This window comes from Hypanus sabinus, chromosome 8 (genome assembly GCF_030144855.1).
Source record: "Hypanus sabinus isolate sHypSab1 chromosome 8, sHypSab1.hap1, whole genome shotgun sequence".
Taxonomy (NCBI): domain Eukaryota; kingdom Metazoa; phylum Chordata; class Chondrichthyes; order Myliobatiformes; family Dasyatidae; genus Hypanus; species Hypanus sabinus.
In genome coordinates this window covers 57,449,127-57,470,423 of record NC_082713.1, presented here as the reverse complement: position 1 = coordinate 57,470,423, position 21,297 = coordinate 57,449,127, and the positions used below count along the sequence as shown (strand labels likewise).

At 40.7% G+C, this 21,297-nt stretch overlaps 1 protein-coding gene across 1 annotated transcript in view; it reads left to right on the top strand.

The window, feature by feature from the left end:
* drp2 (dystrophin related protein 2) overlaps nt 1-21,297 on the top strand; it is a 91,015-nt gene that overhangs the window by 23,040 nt on the left and 46,678 nt on the right. The window contains exons 6-9 of the mRNA XM_059976516.1: nt 330-408; nt 1,663-1,723; nt 14,370-14,431; nt 19,866-19,940. Of these exons, the coding sequence (XP_059832499.1) occupies nt 330-408; nt 1,663-1,723; nt 14,370-14,431; nt 19,866-19,940 (277 nt within the window). The remainder of the gene's footprint in view (nt 1-329; nt 409-1,662; nt 1,724-14,369; nt 14,432-19,865; nt 19,941-21,297) is intronic.

Sequence of the window (21,297 nt, the reverse complement as noted above, 5' to 3'; positions counted from 1 at the left end):
GATGGGCTGAATGGCCTAATTCTGATCCTATACCTTATGATCTTATAAATACAAACCACTAAATGTAATCAATAGATGCAATCACGCTTTGAGATACAGCTTAGTCTGTGGAGTTTCCATATCCAGCACATAAATGCTTTATAGCAAAAGGAATGAGAAGGGAACATTGGGGTGGTTGGGTGCAGCATGGTATTGTCTGCCTTCATTTCTCCTTTAGAAAAATACTCACGAAGCTGAACATTCAAAAGGGTCTTGTTGATGATGTCCTGTGACTGTTTATGTGAGATCCAGGTCTCAGGCTCTGATGACTATTGTTCTTCACTCCACAGACATCGATAGAAGAACGACTTAAGCAGCTTCAAGATGCCCACCGTGACTTTGGTCCAGGTTCCCAACACTTTTTATCTAGTAGGTTCAATCAGACATATTTGGGAAATGTCATGGGATTATTTTCTTAAGGAATATCCAGGGAAGTTGTGTTTTTAATAACTTTTCTACAATTAAATAAACCATATACTTAATTGATTTAATGAAGTGATGCTTGTGTCCTTTTTAAAATGATGTACAGCCTGCATTGCCTTCTTCTTAAATTGCTTTACATTTATGTTTTTGAACTATTTAGTGCCATGCGCGCATATAGATCAATTCATCTGGTATTGATTACATTTCTTTCAATTCACTCAACAATTACTGTATATTGTTCTGAATAGCTTATTGTCCATTGTCTATCATCTTTAAATTCCTTCTGATGTCCCTATACTAAAGATAAAAAAAACATAAATATCTTTAAAATATCATACCTATCCATGGTTTGTCCATTTTTGGTGTAAAGTTCTTGATTTGTTGGGGAATTGGTCGAGTTCTACACTGCCCTTGTGCCCACGGCTTTGTCTCCTGGGTGATAGGACAATGATACCTAATGTAGACAATGACAGACTTATTATTTTAAAGGCGGGTCTCATCACAGCTGCTGGAATTATATGGTAAAACTGGAAAAAACCCAGATATCCCACTGTGAGGGAATGGACTGAGGAAATGGTTAAGATTTCATCATATGAACATATGTTGGGAAGAATTAACAGTGAGGGAAAAGTGCAAGATGCATGGGATCAATTTTGATAGTATGTTAATTTAAACCTAAATTAGATTTTTTTTCTGTTTCTTAGTTTTATATGTTTTCCAGTCACGGGATAGCTGTGTAAATATGCTGTACTGTATCTGCTGCATGATATGCTGTGCTGCTTTGTAAAATAAGAATAAACAATTTAAAAATTTTGAATTTCAAAAAACATTATAGTATCTTCCTTGATACTTGTTAATCCACATCTACTTCCTGTACCAAGCTTCCCATAGAACTGTCCATTCCCACTCTTCCTTCCAAATTTTGGGTGAATTATTCTTCTATGACAAAATAATTATTGAATGTCACTTTATTTGATGTTTTTCCTCAAAGGCAAAATTACTTCTGAGGTTTGCTCAGAAAATGTTTTCCTAATATACGTATTTATTCAAAGTAATTTGTCATCTGCTTTGTGCTGTGATTGTGATGTCTAAATGAAAGAGACAACCATATATAATGTGTGTTGAGTTCAGGTTATTTAAATTATTTGTGAGCATTTCTCACATTTTTTATCACAATCTCTGTGTGCTTCTCTATTTCAGCTTCTGTCCAGATTCCGTGGGAGAGGGCCATCTCACCAAACAAAGTACCATACTACATCAAGTAAGTGTATTCTTGGCAACACACTCTTCTCCCATCCAAGCTGTAAATATATTTGACAATGACATCCTTTTCAGCATCTTCCTTGAGCTCTTTTGATTGTACTTATTATATCGGTGGGTTAATATGATTGGGGTAAAAGAAAAAAAGCTTTCTTTTTAAAATGTGTGATATTTTGAAGAACAGTTTGCACATTCAGATAGGTTTTGATAAGAATTAAAGTTCAAAGTAAATTTATTATCAAAGTATGTATACAGTAGATTGCCGTATACTTACTTGAGATTCATTCTCTTGCAAGCATTTATAGGAAAAATACAGTAGAATGTTATGAAAAACTGTAGGCAAGCAAGCATATGCTGACAAATAATGATCAATACAAGACAAACTCTACAAATAAAAAATACAGAGAATACGAGTGGTAAAAAGTCTTTGAAAATGAGACTGTAGGTCCTTGAGTAGTGGTGAACAAAGTTATTCACATCAGTTCAAGAATCTGGTGATTGTAGGGTAATAACTGTTCCTAAGCCTGGCGGTGTGGGACCTAAGGCTGCTGTATATTCTATCCAGTGGTAATAGAGAGAAAAGGGCATAGCCTGGATAAGGGCAGCCTTTGATGATAGATGCTTCTGGCAACACTTCATATGCAGTAAATGTACTCAGTGGGTGGGGGGGCTTTGCAAGTTATGGTCTGTGCTCTATGCATCACTTCCTGTAGCCTTTTCCATTCCTGAGCATTTGTGTTTCCATATCACTCTGAGATGCAACCAGTTAGGATGCTCAGCACTGTGCATGTATAGAATTTTGTCAAAGTTTTTGGTGACATGTCAAATCTACACAAACTTCTAAGGAAGTAGAGGTGCTGTTGTCCCTTCTTTGAGATGAGACTTACAGTATGTGCTGGTTCCAGAACAGATCCTCTAATATGTTTAGCATCAAGGAAGTTAAAGGTAGGAACCCTCTCCATCTCCATCCCCCTAATGAAGGCTGGCTCATGGACCTCTGGCTTCTTCCTCCTGTAGTTGATAATCAGCTCTTTGATTTAGCTGAAGTTGAGTAAGAGGATGTTACTGAGGCACCATTCGACCAGATTTTCAATCTCGCTCCTATATGTCAATTCAGCACCATCTCTGATATGGCTAAAAACAGTGATGTCATCAGCAAATTTATATACAGCACTGGAGTAGTACTTAGCTATATAATCAGAAGTACACTCAGCAGCCACTAAGTGTACATTTGTGGTCTTCTGCTGCTGTAGCCATACACTTCAAGGGTTGACATCTTGTGCTTTAAGAGATGCTCTTCTGCACACCACTGTTGTAACACACAGTTATCTGAGTTACTGTCACTTTCCTGTCAACTTGAGCCAGTCTAGCTATTCTCCTCTGACCTCTCTGATCAGCAAGACATTTTTGCCCACAGAACTACTACTCACCAGATTTTTTTTGTTTTTTGCATCATTTTCTATAAACCCTAGAGACTGTTGTGCATGAACATACCAGGATATTGGCAGCTTCTGAGGTACTCCAACCACCCCATCCAGCACCAACAATCGTTCCACAGAGAAGGTCACTTAGCTCACATGTCTTGCCCATTCTGATGTTTGGGCTGAATGCAAATCCAAACCTCTTGACCATGTCTGCATGCTTGTGTGCATTGAGCTGCTGCCATGTGTTTGGCTGATTAGATATTTGCATTAATGAATAGCTATACAGGTACACCTAATAAACTGGACTCTGATTAGTGTAGCTGGCTAAGCACGCAGCCAGGTGGTGCATCTGCAGATGCTGATTATGTCTCATTGTTTTCTAGGCAGTACATGCAGTCAGAATTTGAGAAATCTTGTCTTTTGATATTGTATATGGTTTAAACAAGGCAGAATCATATTCAAAGAGGTTCTACACTAGACAAGTGCGTTAGTCCTTCTTGAAAACAATTGTGCTGATTGGACCATTACAGTTGAATGCAAAGTAATCACCTACTGAAGGAGGTAAGTAACTATTGCAAAGAGTGAAACCAACAATTCCCCAAGCTTCATTATAAGCATCAATGCAAATGAGCTATGAGTTATTTAAGCATGTCAAACATAGAACATTTGAGTGCAAATCATGCCAATCATGAAATCTGATTGGGAATTCCCTGCTATGAATTGATCTAGTAAAACAGCAGAAAAATGAAAAGTACATTTAAATTATTAGGCATTGCATCAACACCCCTGCCCTCCAACCAACTCTCACCTCCATTTCCAAATGAAGATACCCCCCACCTCCCCACTTTGCCAACTCTATTCTACCATTTCCAACTACACCACCTACTGACTCCTGATACCAAACCGTCGATCCCCAAGCACCCTCAATTCACCCGGACAACTTCCCTTTCCCAATCTCAATTGCTGGCCTGAACCTCACCGATCCACCCGAATGATGTACTCTGAACACCTGCTCACCCAGCACTGTCCCCACATAAGTACAGACCTGGCAGAACCCCTCACCAATAAAATGGAAAGAAGTGCAGCAATGCAAGAGAAGAAAGACTTAAAGACAGGAGGATATGGATAACACTTATGTCCAATGACATAGCTGTTTGTGGATTTATATAGTAGAAATTAGACTTTAGTCATTTGGATTATACCTACAAGATAGATAACATAATGTTAATAAAGAAACAAATTTTGGAAACTATTTTGGAATATAATAGTTACAATAAGTTTTAGCAGAAGTAAATAAGGCTCAACTTCTCCAAAGGATTTTGAATACAATGCAGTGGAAATCAGAACAAGTTACTGAGATGAAATATATTATTGGCATAAGTGATATTTACCCAAGATGTTAAAGGAGATTAGGAAGAGTGATATGACTCCTGCCATTGCAAGGTCAGTGAACAGAGTACACTAAGTATCAGTCAGTATCCATCCATATTCAAACAGGATGAAGAAGAAGCCAGAGAAGCATTAGTCCCTACCATTTCACAAAAATGCATGACAGCTGGCTCAGCATCTGTGGGAACACTGCAACCCTTAATTAAAAAGTAATTACTAATTATCTAGGTGAAAAGAAATTATTTTGCACCTGTCGACACAGATTTCAGAAATGATAACCTCAACAGAATTCTTTCAAGGGACGACAAGAAATGGCATTGTGAAATTTCTTTCAACAACATGTGTAAAGTGGCTCATAGTTGTGACAGACATCAAACCAAGTGAGTCAATTTAAAACTGCAGAATGAATTGGAGAATACATTCATGTGGATAAAAAGAATGGCATATGACATATTTTCAGTTTCTCACCAGTGATTCAAAGATTTGGACTAATGATGCAGAGACTTGAGTTTAAATCCCTTCTTACCAGCTGTGGAATTTAAATTCAGTTAATTAGTAAATATAGAATTTAGAAGCTAACAAGATTATAATCAAAACTAAATCAGCCACATAAGTGCATTAGATACAAGTGAAAGTCTAAAGCCATAACTAGTTCAGTGACTAGGTCCCAGTTTAATGCCTAAACCCTCGGATGTTCTAATAGTTTATGAAAACAAGTGTTTATTGGTGATCTTTATGAATTATTCAGCAGTTGGGTATTTTCTTGAAGATGGCAGTACTCTCAAGGACTTCTTAAAGAAAAGAGGGATGACAGGTGAGGTGAGTAGGAGTGGAGTCATGGATTGTTTTTGGTTGTAGAGGAAAGACCATCCTGATAGCAGAAATAATATAGTAATTAAGTTCCTGGACCAGCACCCAGAATTGGACGTTAATATGAATCTTACTGTGGTAGCTTGGGAACATAAATCTGGACTTTTTTTTTGAGGTGGACTCGGTAGTAACCATGAAGCTATTGGATTACCATGAAAAGACATCTTATCCATTGATCCAAGAAAGGAAATGCACCATCTTTACATTGTCTACCTCACATGAGATTGCAGATCCACCAGTGTGGTTTATTTTTGACTATCCCTTCATTTCTGGGAAAGTTTAGAATGGATACAAATTGCCAACATAAGACTATAAGGCCATAAGACATGGGAGCAAAAATAGGCCATTCAGCTCATCAAATCTACTCTGTCATTCATTCATGGCTAACTTATTTTCCATATTAATCCCTTTCTCCTACACTCTCCCCTTAACTTTTGATGCCCTTAATAATCAAGAACCTATCAACCTCCACTTTAAATATGCCCAATGACTCTGGCTAAAGAAATTCCTCCTCATCTCTGTTCTAAAGGGAAATCCTTCTATTCTGAGGCTGTGCTCTCTGATCCTAGACCTAGACTCTCCCACTATAGAAAATATCCTCTCCATGTCCACTCTATTTAGGCCTTTCAATATTCAGTAGGTTTCTATAAGATTGCCCCTCATTCTTCTAAACTCCAGTAAGTTCAGGTCCAAATCCATCCAGCACTCCCCAAATGTTAATTCTTTCATTCCCAGGATAATTCTTGTAAATCTCCTCTGGAACATCTCCAAAGCCAGCACATCCTTCCTCAGATATAGAGCCCAAAACCACTCACAATACTGCAAACATGGCCTGACCAATGCCTTATATTGTAAATCCTCAACATTGCATGCTTGCTTTGATATTCTAGTTCTCTTGAAATGAATGCTAACATTGTGTTTGCCTACCTAATTACTGAGTCCACCTGCAAGTTAATCTTTAGGGAATCCAGCACTAAGATTCCCTTTGACCTCCTAATTCCTAATTCGCTCCCTGTTTAGAAAATACACAACACCATTATCCCTTCTACCAAACTGCATGTCCATAGATGTCCCTACACTTATATTCCATCTACCTCTTCTTTGCCGATTCTCCTAATCTGCCCAAGTCCTTTGGCAGATTTCTGCTTCCTCAGTGCTACCTGCCCCTCCACCTATCTCTGTATCATCCACAAACATGGCCACAAACCTGTCACCAGATCATTAATATATAGCATGAAAAGTCATGAACCCAACACCGACCCCTACGGAACACAAATAGAAAAGTTTCTGCAGATGCTGGAAATCTAAAGCAACACATACAAAATTCTGGCGGAATTCAGCAGGTCAAGCAGCGTCTATGGAAATGAATAAACAGTCGACATTTTGGCTCGAGACCCTTCTTCAGGACTGGAAAGGAAGGAGGAAGACACTAAAAAAAAAGGTGTGGGTGTGGAGGACTAGTTAGAAAGTGATATGTGAAGCCAGGTGGATGGGATAGGTAAGGGAGTGGATAAGAAGAAATCTGATAGGAGAGACGAGTAGGCCATGGGAGAAAAGGAGAAAGGAAGGAACCCAGGGGGGGGGGAAGAGGAGATAGCCAGGAAAGGAGAACAGTTAAGAGGGTAGAGTGGGAAATAGAAGAAGAGGGAATTGGGAGGAAATCAAAATACCAGATGAAGAAATCAATGTTAATGCCATTAGGGTCCCAGAAGGAGAATTTGATGTTCATGCCATCAGGTTGACTGGAAGGTGACCACCACAAGCCACCAGCAGCTAACCATAAAAGGCCACCTTTACTCCCACTCTGTCTTCTGCCAGTCAGCCAATCTTCTATCCATGCTAGTAATACCACCTTTCCTGTAATGCCATAGACTCTTATCTTAGTTAGCTGCCGCATGTGCAAATTTCTTCTGATGTCAGTCAACATCCACTGGCTTTCCCTCATCAATCCTGCCTGTTGCTTTCTGAAATAATTCCTATAGATTTACCTGGGAAGATTTTCCCTCAAGGAAGTCATGCTGACCACGAGCCTCCATGTGCCCTGAAACTTCATTCTTAACAATTGACTGCAACGTCTTCCCAACAACTAAGCTCAGGCTAACTAGCCTATAAACTTCTTTCTTCTGCCTCCCTCCCTTCTTGAAGAGTGGAGTGACATTTGCAATTTTCCACTCTTGCAGAACCATTCTTGAAAGAACAATAGTAATGCCTTCTCAAACTCATCAGCTACCTCATTCAGAACTCTGGAATATCGTCCATCTGATTCAGGTGACTTATCTACCTTCTGATCTTTCAGTTTCCCAAGCACCTTCTCCTTTGTTATGGCAACTGCACTCACTTCTGCCCGTGACTCTCTAAATTTTTGGCATGTTACTAGTGTCTTCCACAAGTAAGACTGACACTAAATACTTACTCAATTCATCCACTATTTCTTTGTTTCCACAGTACTACCTCTTCAGCATTATTTTCCAGTGGTCCAAAGTCCTCTCTTTCCTTGGGTTTACTCTTTAGGTATCTGAAATAACTTTTGAAATCTTCTTTTATATTATTGGCTAGCTTACCTTCATATTTCAGCTCTTCTCTCTCTATTGCTTTTTCAGTTGCCTCCTACAACATACACAAAATGCTGGCGGAAGTCAGCAAGTCAAGCAGCATATATGAAGTGGAATAAACAGTCAATGTTTCTGGTCAAGACCCTTCATCAGGACAGGAAAGGAAAAGGGGAAGAAGCCAAAACAGGCAGGTAATGGGAGGGGAAGTACCAGCTGGCAGATCAATGAGGAGGAAAGTGGGCGAGGGGGGGATGAAGTTGGAAAATTGGAGGGGATAGGTGGAAGAGGTAAAGGGCTGAAGAGGAAGGAATCTAATAGGAGAAGACAGTGAACCATGGAAGAAAAGGAAAGAGGAGGGGAACAGGAGGGAGGTGGTGGACAGGTGAGAAGAAGGGGTGATAGGGAAACCAGAAAGGGGAATGCAAAAAGAGAGAAGGGGGATGGTGACTAATTACCAGAAGTTAGAGAAATCAATGTCCATGCTATAAGGCTGGAGGCTTCCCAGATGGAAAATGAAGTGTTGCTTCTCTAATTTGAGTTTGGTTTCACGGTAGCAATAGCAGAGGCTATGGACACACACATTTGAAAAGGAATAGGAAGTGGAATTGAAATGGGTGGCCACTGGGAGATTCTGCTTTTAGCAGCAGACAGAGTGAAGGTGCCTGACAAAGTATTCCTCCAATCTATGCTGGGTCTCACCAATGTAGAGGAGGCCACACCAGGAGCACTGGATACAATTGATGGCCCCAATAGACTTGCAGGTGAAGTGTTGCCTCATCTGGAAGCCAACACTTATTCTGACCTCTGGCCCCTTCCATTCCAGTCTGACAAGATGAAAGGTCTGGAACGTCGACTGTTTATTCTCATCTATGTATGCTGCCTGATTTGTTGAGTTCCTCCAGAATTTTACATTTGTTGTTCAAGATTTCCCACATCTGGAAAATCTCTTATGTGTATGATTTAGCTGCCTTCTGTTGATTTTTAAAAGTTTCCCATTCCTCCAGCTCCCCACTAATTTTTACTATATTATATGCCCTCATTTGCTTTTATGCTGTCATTGACTTCCTTTGTCAGGCATGGTTGCCTCATCCTCCCTTTTGAATGCTTTTTCTTCTGTGGGATGAACTGATCCTGCATCTTCCAAAACCCTGGCTGAAAGCCCAGCCCATTGCTGCATCTTCAATTACATTCACACGCCTTGAAGTAATAAATAAGAAGTTGTGCGACTCTTCATCCTGGAATAATGTCAGGTGTTCCACTAGTGCAGAGAGACCGTCTTTCTCTTTTGACCATGCATAGTTTGACTATGTGGATAACGAAAGGATCTCCAAAACAGGAAAGGTAGTATTACAGCATAGTTAGAATATATTGAAACTTTTCATGTTATTGGTGAGTTATCAGTAAAGGAGTATGTAATTGATACAACCACCAAACCATAGCACAGTGTCACTAATGCTAATATTGTGAGTATATTTGTAAAACTGCAATTTGAAAAAATTGAATGTTAAAAATCACACATGGGAGGGATTCTGATTTGCTCTTGTCCTCAATTTATTAATCCACAACCTTTAGAGAAACCCTTAGGACTCTGCCATAACTCATCTATACAGTGAATGATCTATGATTCTTGGTGGCTTCTTCCTGCACTGTGCCATGTGGACCATCATGAAGAACTAACTTCACTCTGCTGGAGATGTTCTTCCACAGAGAGATGATGAAAAGAAAATTAGTGAAAACAGAAATAAAGAATAGGAAACGTTGGAAGGCCATAGAATGCACATCAACATATTGAACATCTTTTATATTAAATTTTCCACTGTGGATGAATCTGCCCAGAGTTCTCAAGGATTATTTAACTATTTCATACAAAAAAGGATCATAATCATTCTTTCAACTTCAAGTTCCTGACAAGATTGAAATTACTTTGAATGATGCTACTTTAAAGATCATGCTTTTTAAAACTGTCTCAAATTCCCTTTTAATTTTCTTTTTCCACAAGATGACATTTTCCAAAGAAGATATCAGTGCAGAAAAAAAGATTAATCTCAAATTTAGAACCTCATTAAAAATTCAAGCTTAAGGAGAATGAGAGCTTGCTTGTTACTTGGTAGTGTAAGGTTTTCACAGGGAGTTATCTTATTCCAGTTGAAACAGTAATTTGTATGCAAAGGAGGATCGGGGAAAAATTGTGGATCAACGTTAAAGGGATGTATACATACATTCATGAGTTTCTTTAGTCAACTTTTGATGCTTCCCACAACACTTTAACCAGCAGCTTTTGCAGCAGAACTGAGCTTACGAAAGGAGGTTGCAGTGGACAAATGTTATTACCTACATTGCAATCAATATCTAGCATAAGATGGTGGCATCAGGACATGTTTTATTGTTCCATTTCTGATTAAGTCATAAAATGTGGTCTTCTGGTTACAGGTGGCTTTTAATCTAAATGGGATGAAATGTTGAATTAGTTTCTCCTTGCCACTGCCACACCAACTCACCATCCCAACCCACTCCAAACTCACTGTGGCTTATTGTATTGCCTGATGTGGAAGTGAATCAGGAAGTATTTTTTACAATTTAGTGATTGTGTAAAAGGGATGACTTTGGACCAGTTATGCGTTACACCCTTCTTTCAATTACCAAGCAATGTGTGCATCCGTAGCTGAAACACTTCATCAAATGTTTGAAATTTCTTGTGCAAGTCCACTGCCAAATTAATTGATGATACTACAGTGGTGCCAGTAGCACAAGATTTGGCCATGGCATCTTTGGTTTGAGTAGACTGATATATCATTCAGGTATAATTTGGTTCTCATTGCTATGGGAAGATTTGTGTGATTTTAACTCTAATCCATACAAAAGACCGTCTGGCCAGTATTCCAGAACTAAGACTCAATAATTACACATCACTGGGACTCTGGGAGAAAAATAAAGGAATAGAATTGGGAATACTTTTTCCCAAATAGAAGCATTCCTCTGGGTTAATGATCAACAACTCAACAGAATATATTTGTTCTGGTGCCAATGTGCAAGCTGCCTTCAGGAAGGTATTCCAGCCCAGATGAGGTAGTTGGTCAAGTAATAAACACCTGCCCTGATCAACTGAACAGAGTGATCACTGAGATCTTCACCCTCTTGCTTTGGCAGTCTGAGGCACCCACCTGTTTCAAGAAAGCTTCAATTATACTGGTGCCTTGAGAACTTGGGAACCTGCCTCAATGACTATCATCCAGTAGCACTTACATCCACAGTGATGAAGTATTTTGAGAGGTTTGTGGTGAAATATATCAACTCGTGCCTGTGAAACAACTGGAATCTGCTCCAATTTGTCTACCTGATCAACATGTCCACAGCAGAAGCCATTTCGTTGGCTTTTCACTCAACCCTGAAACATCTGGACAACAAAGATGCATATATCAGGATGCTCTTTATCGATCACAGCTCAGAATTCAATACCTTCATCCCCTCAAAACTCATTAATAAGCTTCAAGTCCTCAGCCTCAAAGCCTCCTAGTGCAATTGAATCCTCAATTTCCTCACTTACAGACCCCAGTCAGTTTGGATTGGCAACAACGTTTCCTCCATGATCTCCATCAGCACAAGGCTGTGTGCTTAGTCCTCTGCTCTATTTACTTTGCACCAATTATTGTGTGGCTAAGGACAGCTCCAGTGCCATATTCATGAATGATGATAAATCAGAATATCTGAGGGAGACTGAATACCTGGCTGAGTGGTCCCATAACAATAGTCTCTTAGTCAATGTCAGCAAGACCAAGAAGCTGATTATTGACTACAGGAAAAGGAAACCAAAGGTCCATGAGCCATTCCTCACTGAGAATCAGAGGCAGAGAGGGTCAGCAACTCTAAATCCCTCAGTGCTAACATTCTGGAGGACCTGACCTGAGCCCAGCACACAAGTGCATTATAAGAAAACATGGCAGCACCTCTAGGAGTTTGCAAAGATATGGCATGACATCTACAACTTTTACAAACTTCTACAGTGGAGAGTATATTGACTGGCTGCATCATAACCTAGTAGAGAAAAACCAGTGCTCTTGAACAGAAAATCTTAACATAGTGGATACAGCCCAGTTCATCATGGGAAAAGCCCTCCCTCCACTGAGTGCATGAATTACTGTTGCAGGAAAGCAGCAACCATCATCAAGGACCCCCACCACCCAGAATATGCTCACTTCTCACTGTTGCCATCAGAAAGGAGATACAGGAGCCTCAGGTTTCACAGCACCAAGTTCAGGAACTGTTATTACCCCTCAACCATCAAGCTCTTGAACCGAATGGATAACTTCACTCAGCTCCACTTGCCCCATCATTGAAATGCTCCCACAACCTATAGACTCACTTTCAAGGACTCTTCATGTTCTCGACTCTTATTGTTTATTTTAAGTATTTATTATTATTTCTTTCTTTCTGGCTTTGCACAATTTGTTGTCTTTTGCACATTGGTTGAAGGCCCAGGTTCCTGCTGTATTTCATTGATTCTGTAACGTCTATAATTCTAATATGGATTTATTGAGTACGTCCACCAGAAAATTAATCTCAGGGATGTTTATTGTGACATATATGTTCTTAGATAATAAATTTACTTTGAACTTTATGTGGATATGATCTGCATTTATATGTATATAAAGCTGAATTACCCAACTTTTAGATTCTTGTGGACAATAGTTTCTATTCTGCCAACCAAAGCTTTATATTATCTGTCCTCACTAATGAAAGAAAGCCACAATAATAATTTAACTTTAGTGTGTATTTCTGAGAATCAGTATCAGACTTAATATCACTGGCATATACTGTAAAATCTTTTGTTTTACTGCCACAGTACAGTGCAATGCATAATAAAAAAACACAAAATTGCAATAAGAAAAAAATACATATAAGTAGTGCAATAAAAGAGTGAAAAATATTGAGATAATATATATCCGTTCATTATCCATTCAGAACACCATTGGTGGTGTGCGAAGGGGAAGAAACTGTTTCTAACACACTGGGTTTGTGTCTTCATGCTCCTGTACATTCTCATGATGGTAGCAATGAGAAGGAGGTGTGTCTTCAGTGAAAAGGATCCTTAATGTTGGATGCCACCTTTTTGAGGCATCACCATTTGAAGATGTCCTTGATACTGGGGAGGCTATTACCCATGATGGAGCTGACTGATGTTGCAACTTTCTGCAGCTTTTTCAGATCCTGTGCAGTGACCCCTCCATACCAGACAGTGATGCAACCAGTTAGAATGCTCCCCACAGTGCATCTGTTGAAATTTGTGACCGTCTTTGCTGACATACCAATTCTCCTCAAACTCCTAATGAATTCTAGCCATTGTCATGCTTTCTTTGTAATTGCATCAATATGTTGGACCCAAGATAGATTTTCAGAGATGTTGACACCGCAGGAATTTGAAACTATTCACCTTTTCCACTGCTGATCCTTCATTGAGGACTGGTGTGTGTTCCCTTGACTTCCCCCTTCTGAAGTCCACAATTAATTTGTCGGTCTTACTGATGAAGGCTGTTGTTGTGATCTATCTCACTCCTGTATGCCTCTTTGCCACCATCTGAAGTTCTGCCGACAATAGTTGTGTCATTGACAACTTTATAGATAGTGTTTGAGCTGTGCTTAACCATACGGTCATGGGTGTAGCGTGCATAGAGCAGGGGGCTAAGCATGCATCCTTGAGCTGCATCTGTATTGATTTCAGCAAGGAGAAGTTATACCTGATCCACACTGACTGTGATCTCCTAATGAGGAAGTCAAGGGACCAGTTGAGAGCGAGGTACAGAGGCCCAGGTTTTGGAGCTTTTTGATTAGTACTGAAGTGTTGAATGCTGAGCTGTAATCAATAAACAGAAGCCTGATCGAGGTATTGCTGGTGTCCAGGTGATCCAAGGCTCAGTGCAGAGCCAGTGCAATTGCATCTGATGGGCTAATTGCAGTGGGTCCACGTCCTTGCTTAGGTAGAAGTTGATTCTGCCATGAGCAATCCCTCAAAGCACTTCATCGCAGAAGATGAGTGCAACTGGGCGATAGCCATTAAGGCAGCTCATCCTGCTCTTCTTGGGCGCTGGTATTATTGTTGCCCTTTCACAGCAGCTGAGAAACTCTGACTGCAGCAGTGCGAGATTGAAGATGTCCTTGAAAGCTCCTGCCAGTTGGTTGGCACAGCTTTTCCTGTGCCCTACCAGGTGCAGTACCTGGGCCTGGTGCCCTGTGAGGGTTCACCCTCTTGAGAGATGTTCTAACATTGGCCTCAGATACAGAGATCACAGGGTCACCAAATTCTGCAGGAATTCTCACAAGTATTGTTTTATTCTCCGTTTCAGTGCAGTTCTGATTCTGAGATCTGTACAGGTTTTGAAAAGCTGCATGCTTTAATGTGTGTGCTCTATCCTTTCAGTCACCAGGGACAAACCACAAGCTGGGATCACCCAAAAATAACCGAATTGTACCAGTCTCTGGGTAAGGTTTTCCTTACAATCCTTCATTTTATTCAGTATTGTCTGAGAATCAGTATAATAAATAGAAATCAACTGGGTTTTGCAGATACATTGGTTATTGTGTCTATTGGTGCAGTACGAGTTTCAAACTGCGTTTCCCTGTCTCATTGTTGCCTCAACGGGAATATAATCTCACTTAGGGGAAAGATTCAAAAGGAAAAGTTTCGGGGTATATAAGTCAAATGCAAATGGGATTAGCTCAGATAGACTAGGAGGGCTGGGATTGCCCAAACATTGCCAAATTGTACCAGTCACTGGGTGAGGCTTTCCTTACAATCCTTCATTTCACTACCAATGTTCCACTGCAGTTTATTAACATTTTGTAAATCCAGTATTGGTTGAGGGCTGCAGGACCTATTTCCATGCTACAGAACTCAATGATTCTATAATACTTAATCAGTTGGCACATTAAAGTGTGGTTATAACTACAAGAGCTGATTTTTCTTAGAAAAAACTTTAGTAAAACATAGCAGGGCCCTTTATAGCAGTGCTGTCAAACAGAATTTGACCGCAAACCAAATTAGGAATTATGAAGACCAGTAATCTGATTGGATGTGATCAGATCACCTCACCATGGCTCACTGACAATTTGCAAGAGCATTGTGTTCTACTTGCCATTTATTGGCAGGCCATCTGAACTCTCACATGAGCCTCTGTTTAACCCTTTGCCTCTCCTGTTTGTTCCTCCCAAGTGATCAGCCGAGAAATGCAGTTTAAATACATCCCTTTTGGGAGTAGATAGGCATAGAAAGTTTCCAAGCAGCTACCCAAGGGAAATATTATATTCAAAAAGTATTTCATAAGAATTACCCAGCCTTCTTTAGCCTTTTCTTATAAAATGCATCACTATCCTCCCAATGCTCAGCATGTATTTCATCTTCAATACGACATCACCCCCAAAGGCTCCCCACTTCTCCAGATTTCCTTAATACCTCCCTGCACAGAGTACTCTTACATCCCAAACAAGACTTCCAGACTGTGTCAGTGATTCCATTCACTCCCTGGTCTCCCTCTGTCAGGGCTCATTCACTGTCTGGTGATCCCAGTTCACCAAAGAATCTCAGTGGAGCCCAGACTAATGAAATGGAAAATTGCCCATAGGGACACTGACCAGAAGATTCCTCCTTGCAGAGCATGGAGAGGAACCGATTTGCTAGTGGGTGGAAAGTTGTAAATTCAGCTGTTCCCATCATTGGTGCCAATGGGTCAAATAAACTGGCCCTCTGTGGCCAATGATTGAAACTTTGGTTATAGTGTAAACTTTAAGAAGTGTATTAATGGAGGAGAGGTGGCAGCTACCAATAGTACGATTTAATGCTCTGATGATCAAAGAACCAAAATTGCAAGAGCCCAGCTATCTTGATGAGTTGTAGGACCAGAAGAGGTTACAGTGAAGAAGGAATTGGAAATATGTATGAAGATTAAAAAACAAAGCTTTTGCTTAACTAGTAGCAAGAACAGAGATGATGGGTGAATCAGACAATGTAAGTTGGTGTGCAGGCTAAAGATTGCTTTAGCTGCTGAGTTTTTTGGACATTGAATTAGCATTGAAAGTTTAAGGTGCATTGGAATGCTTCAATCTATGGTAGCAGCAGCATAGTTGAAGGTTTCAGATTTCAGAGGCAAGAGTAGAGATAGGCAAAATTAAAGAGATGGAAGTCCTCTGTATTAGTGATGATGATGGTGAGTAGATGGAAGCTTATCTCGGGTGTAAGTATTAGACAGAACCTGGCAATGGATCTGGTTTGGTCCCTGACATTTCCCTGGGACAGGGCTAGAATTGCCCAGAGAATATTTTATAACAGAAACCAGGAATAGTGAAGATCCAGAAACGAGAGTATAGGGAGTTAGGAAGGCAGTTAAGAAGAAGGACCGCAAAGGTAGTAATCTCGGGATTACTGCCTGTGCAACGCGACAGTGAGAGTAGGAATAGAATTAGGTGGAGGATGAATGTGTGGCTGAGGGATTGGAGCAGGGGGCAGGGATTCAAGTTTCTGGATCATTGGGACCTCTTCTGGGGCAGGAGTGACCTGTTCAAGAAGGACGGGTTACACTTGAATCATGGAGGGACCAATATCCTAGCGGGGAGGTTTGCTAGGGCTACAGGGCGGACTTTAAACTAGTAAGATGGGGGGGCAGGAGACTATTTGAGGAGACTATGGGAGAGGAGGTTAGTTCACCAGTGGAGCAAGTAAATAGACAGTGTGTGAGAGAGGAAAGGCAGGTGATGGAGAAGGGATGCGCTCAGCCCGAAGATGTAGGGGAGAAGAAAGAAAAGGATAATAAATTTGAATGCATTGTTAGGGATGGAAAGAGAGGAGGAGATGGAGAGTATCTTAAATGTATCTATTTTAATGCTAGGAGCATTGTAAGAAAGATGGATGAGCTTAAAGCGTGGATTGATACCTGGAATTATGATGTTGTAGCTATTAGTGAAACATGGTTGCAGGAAGGGTGTGATTGGCAACTAAATATTCCTGGATTTAGTTGCTTCAGGTGTGATAGAGTAGGAGGGGCCAGAGGAGGAGGTGTTGCATTGCTTGTCCGTGAAAATCTTATGGCGGTGCTTTGGAAGGATAGATTAGAGAGCTCCTCTAGGGAGGCCATTTGGGTGGAATTGAAGAATGGGAAAGGTGCAGTAACACTGATAGGAGTGTATTATAGGCCACCTAATGGGGCGCGTGAGTTGGAAGAGCAAATGTGTAAGGAGATAGCAGATATTTGTAGTAAACACAAGGTGGTGATTGTGGGAGATTTTAATTTTCCACACATAGACTGGGAAGCTCATTCTGTAAAAGGGCTGGATGGTTTAGAGTTTGTGAAATGTGTGCAGGATAGTTTTTTGCAACAATACATAGAAGTACCGACTAGAGATGGGGCAGTGTTGGATCTCCTGTTAGGGAATGCAATAGGTCAGCTGACAGATGTATGTGTTGGGGAGCACTTCGGGTCCAGTGATCACAATAGCATTAGCTTCAATATAATTATGGAGAAGGACAGGACTGGACCTAGAGTTGAGATTTTTGATTGGAGAAAGGTTAACTTTGAGGGGATGCGAAGGGATTTAGAGAGAGTGGATTAGGTCAAGTTGTTTTATGGGAAGGATGTAATAGAGAAATGGAGGTCATTTAAGGGTGAAATTATGAGGGTACAGAATCTTTATGTTCCTGTTAGGGTGAAAGGAAAGGTTAAAGGTTTGAGATCACCATGGTTTTCAAGGGATATTAGAAATTTGGTTCAGAAAAAGAGGGATGTCTACAATAGATATAGGCAGCATGGAGTAAAGGAATTGCTCGAGGAATATAAAGAATGTAAAAGGAATCTTAAGAAAGAGATTAGAAAAGCTAAAAGAAGATACGAGGTTGGTTTGGCAAATAAGGTGAAAGTAAATCTGAAAGGTTTCTACAGTTATATTAAAAGCAAGAGGATAGTGAGGGATAAAATTGGCCCCTTAGAGAATCAGAGTGGTCAGCTATGTGTGGAACCGAAGGAGATGGGAGAGATTTTGAATGATTTCTTCTCTTCGGTATTCACTAAGGAGAAGGATATTGAATTGTCTAAGGTGTGGGAAACAAGTAAGGAAGTTATGGAACCTATGACAATTAAAGAGGTGGAGGTACTGGCGCTTTTAAGAAATTTAAAAGTGGATAAATCTCCGGGTCCTGACAGGATATTCCCCAGGACCTTGAGGGAAGTTTGTGTAGAAATAGCAGGAGCTCTGACGGAGATCTTTAATATGTCATTAGAAACGGGGATTGTGCCGGAGGATTGGCGTATTGCTCATGTGGTTCCATTGTTTAAAAAGGGTACTAGAAGGAAGCCTAGCAATTATAGGCCTGTCAGTTTGACATCAGTGGTGGGTAAATTAATGGAAAGTATTCTTAGAGATAGTATTTATAATTATCTGGATAGACGGGATCTGATTAGAAGTAGCCAGCATGGATTTGTGCGTGGAAGGTCATGTTTGACAAACCTTATTGAATTTTTTGAAGAAGTTACGAGGAATGTTGATGAGGGTAAGGCAGTGGATGTAGTCTATATGGACTTCAGCAAAGCCTTTGACAAAGTTCCACATGGAAGGTTAGTTAAGAAGGTTCAGTGGTTAGGTATTAATGCTGGAGTAATAAAATGGATTCAACAGTGGCTAGATGGGAGATGCCAGAGAGTAGTGGTGGATAATTGTTTATCGGGATGGAGGCCGGTGACTAGCGGGGTGCCTCAGGGATCTGTTTTGGGCCCAATGTTGTTTGTAATATACATAAATGATCTGGATGATGGGGTGGTAAATTGGATTAGTAAGTATGCCGATGATACTAAGGTAGGAGGTGTTGTGGATAATGAGGTGGATTTTCAAAGCTTGCAGGGAGATTTATGCCGGTTAGAAGAATGGGCTGAACGTTGGCAGATGGAGTTTAATGCTGAGAAGTGTGAGGTTCTACATTTTGGCAGGAATAATCCAAATAGAACATACAGAGTAAATGGTAGGGCATTGAGGAATGCAGAGGAACAGAGAGATCTAGGAATAACTGTGCATAGTTCCCTGAAAGTGGAGTCTCATGTAGATAGGGTGGTGAAGAGGGCTTTTGGAACGCTGGCCTTTATAAATCAAAGCATTGAGTACAGAAGTTGGGATGTAATGCTAAAGTTGTACAAGGCATTGGTAAGGCCAAATTTGGAATATTGTGTGCAGTTCTGGTCACCGAATTATAGGAAAGATATCAATAAATTAGAGAGAGTGCAGAGACGATTTACTAGGATGTTACCTGGGTTTCAGCAATTAAGTTACAGAGAAAGGTTGAACAAGTTAGGTCTCTATTCATTGGAGCGTAGAAGGTTGAGGGGGGATTTGATCGAGGTATTTAAAATTTTGAGAGGGATAGATAGAGTTGACGTGAACAGGCTGTTTCCATTGAGAGTAGGGGAGATTCAAACTAGAGGACATGATTTGAGAGTTAGGGGGCAGAAGTTTAAGGGAAACACAAGGGGGTATTTCTTTACTCAAAGAGTGATAGCTGTGTGGAATGAGCTTCCTGTAGAAGTAGTAGAGGCCAGTTCAGTTGTGTCATTTAAGGTAAAATTGGATAGGTATATGGACAGGAAAGGAGTGGAGGGTTATGGGCTGAGTGCGGGTAGGTGGGACTAGGTGAGATTAAGTGTTCGGCACAGACTAGGAGGGCCAAGATGGCCTGTTTCCGTGCTGTGATTGTTATATGGTTATATAAGATCTGAAGGCAAACAGACTTTCATATATCAAGCTGGAAAAAGTTTTGCTCATTCAGTAAAGGAAGCTGGACAAGTCTGATAGTTTGCAGATATAGTAATAGATTAGTCTTTGAAAAATATGAATTAATTTCCCTTTTCAAAGATTTGATAGATATTTTCTGATTTCTTTATAGCTGCTCTGAATAACATCAAATTCTCAGCTTATCGAACTGCCATGAAGCTGAGACGCGTGCAGAAGGCACTTCGCTGTAAGTATCTCTGGGCCATTCCAAAGCCTCGGCTTTCTTTGTCCCCAGGAACTGCAGTGTCTTCCAGTTGCCACAGAGTGATCCGGAAGTCACTTTCCATATCTTCAGCTGATTGAAACCATATTGGTAAAATTATATTGATTCAAAGCAAGCATTGTCATGACGTTTCTAACCCCCCACCCCCAAAAGTGTCACAGAGCACTAAAACACAGAAACAAGCCCTTCATCCCATCTAGTTCATGCTGAACTATTACTCTGCCTAGTCCCATCAACCTGCACGTAGACCTGTCAGGCCTGCAGATACAGGCTCCTCCCAGTCTCTACCCAGCTAATAGGAAAGAGACTGGGAGATGTCCATCCTATTAGCTGCCATCCATTTTGGGTTCACTACTGTCACAATGCTTGGAGGAAAGCACACAGGGCTGCCCGCTCCTACTGCCACCAGGCCAACTGTGGTTGGACCCCAGCTAGAGCTACTCCAGCCTGGGGCCAAGATCTGCCACTGCGCACCAACTCTCACAAGCTCTCACCCAGTTCGTTGGTCCCTTAAAGATCATCTGTTGAGTCAACTGAGTCACTTATCATCTCCAGCTGCCAACGTCCCTCAAGGTCACACCTACCTTTCACATATCTTTGCTCAAACCCGTGGTCCATGGACCACTCAACCCACCTCAGCCTGCACCTCCAATGTACACAGTTTTCAAATCATCATCATATGCGGTACCTGGTTGACTGGGAAAGCTATGACCCAGAGGAAAAGTTCAGTTACACCTTGGATCCATCACTCATCGAGGAATTCCTACCAGATTGGCTGGGGCCAGCTGCAGGGTCTGTACATGCTGACACCTCCTCGTCTTCACCCAGCTAATAGGAATCACCTGCTGCTTCTTACAAACTCATCACCTGCAGTCCATTTAATCCTAGTACTCATCCACAGTCCTCATTCACACTTGGAATTGGCCAGCCTCAACCAGTTTCGAAGAAGAGAAAATCTGCAGATGCGGGAAATCTGAGCAATGCACACAAAATGCTGGAGGAACTCAGCAGGCTGGGCAGCATCCAGGAAAAGAGTACAGTTGACATTTTGGACTGAAAACCTTTGGCAGGATTGGTTGCTCTTCAATAAGTTGCTCCTAGTCTCCAGTTACCTTGTTTCAATCTTTCCCCATAACTCAGGTCCTCAAATCTCAGTAACATCCTTGTAAGTTTTTTCTGTACTCTTTCAATGTATGAATTATCTTTATCCCTCTAACTTAAAACTTTTTTCTGAATTTTAGTATTGCTTGTACTTTAAAGTTAAGCCTTAAATATGGTGATGCTCTGATCAAACAAACACTTTAAGCACTGCTCTCCTGTA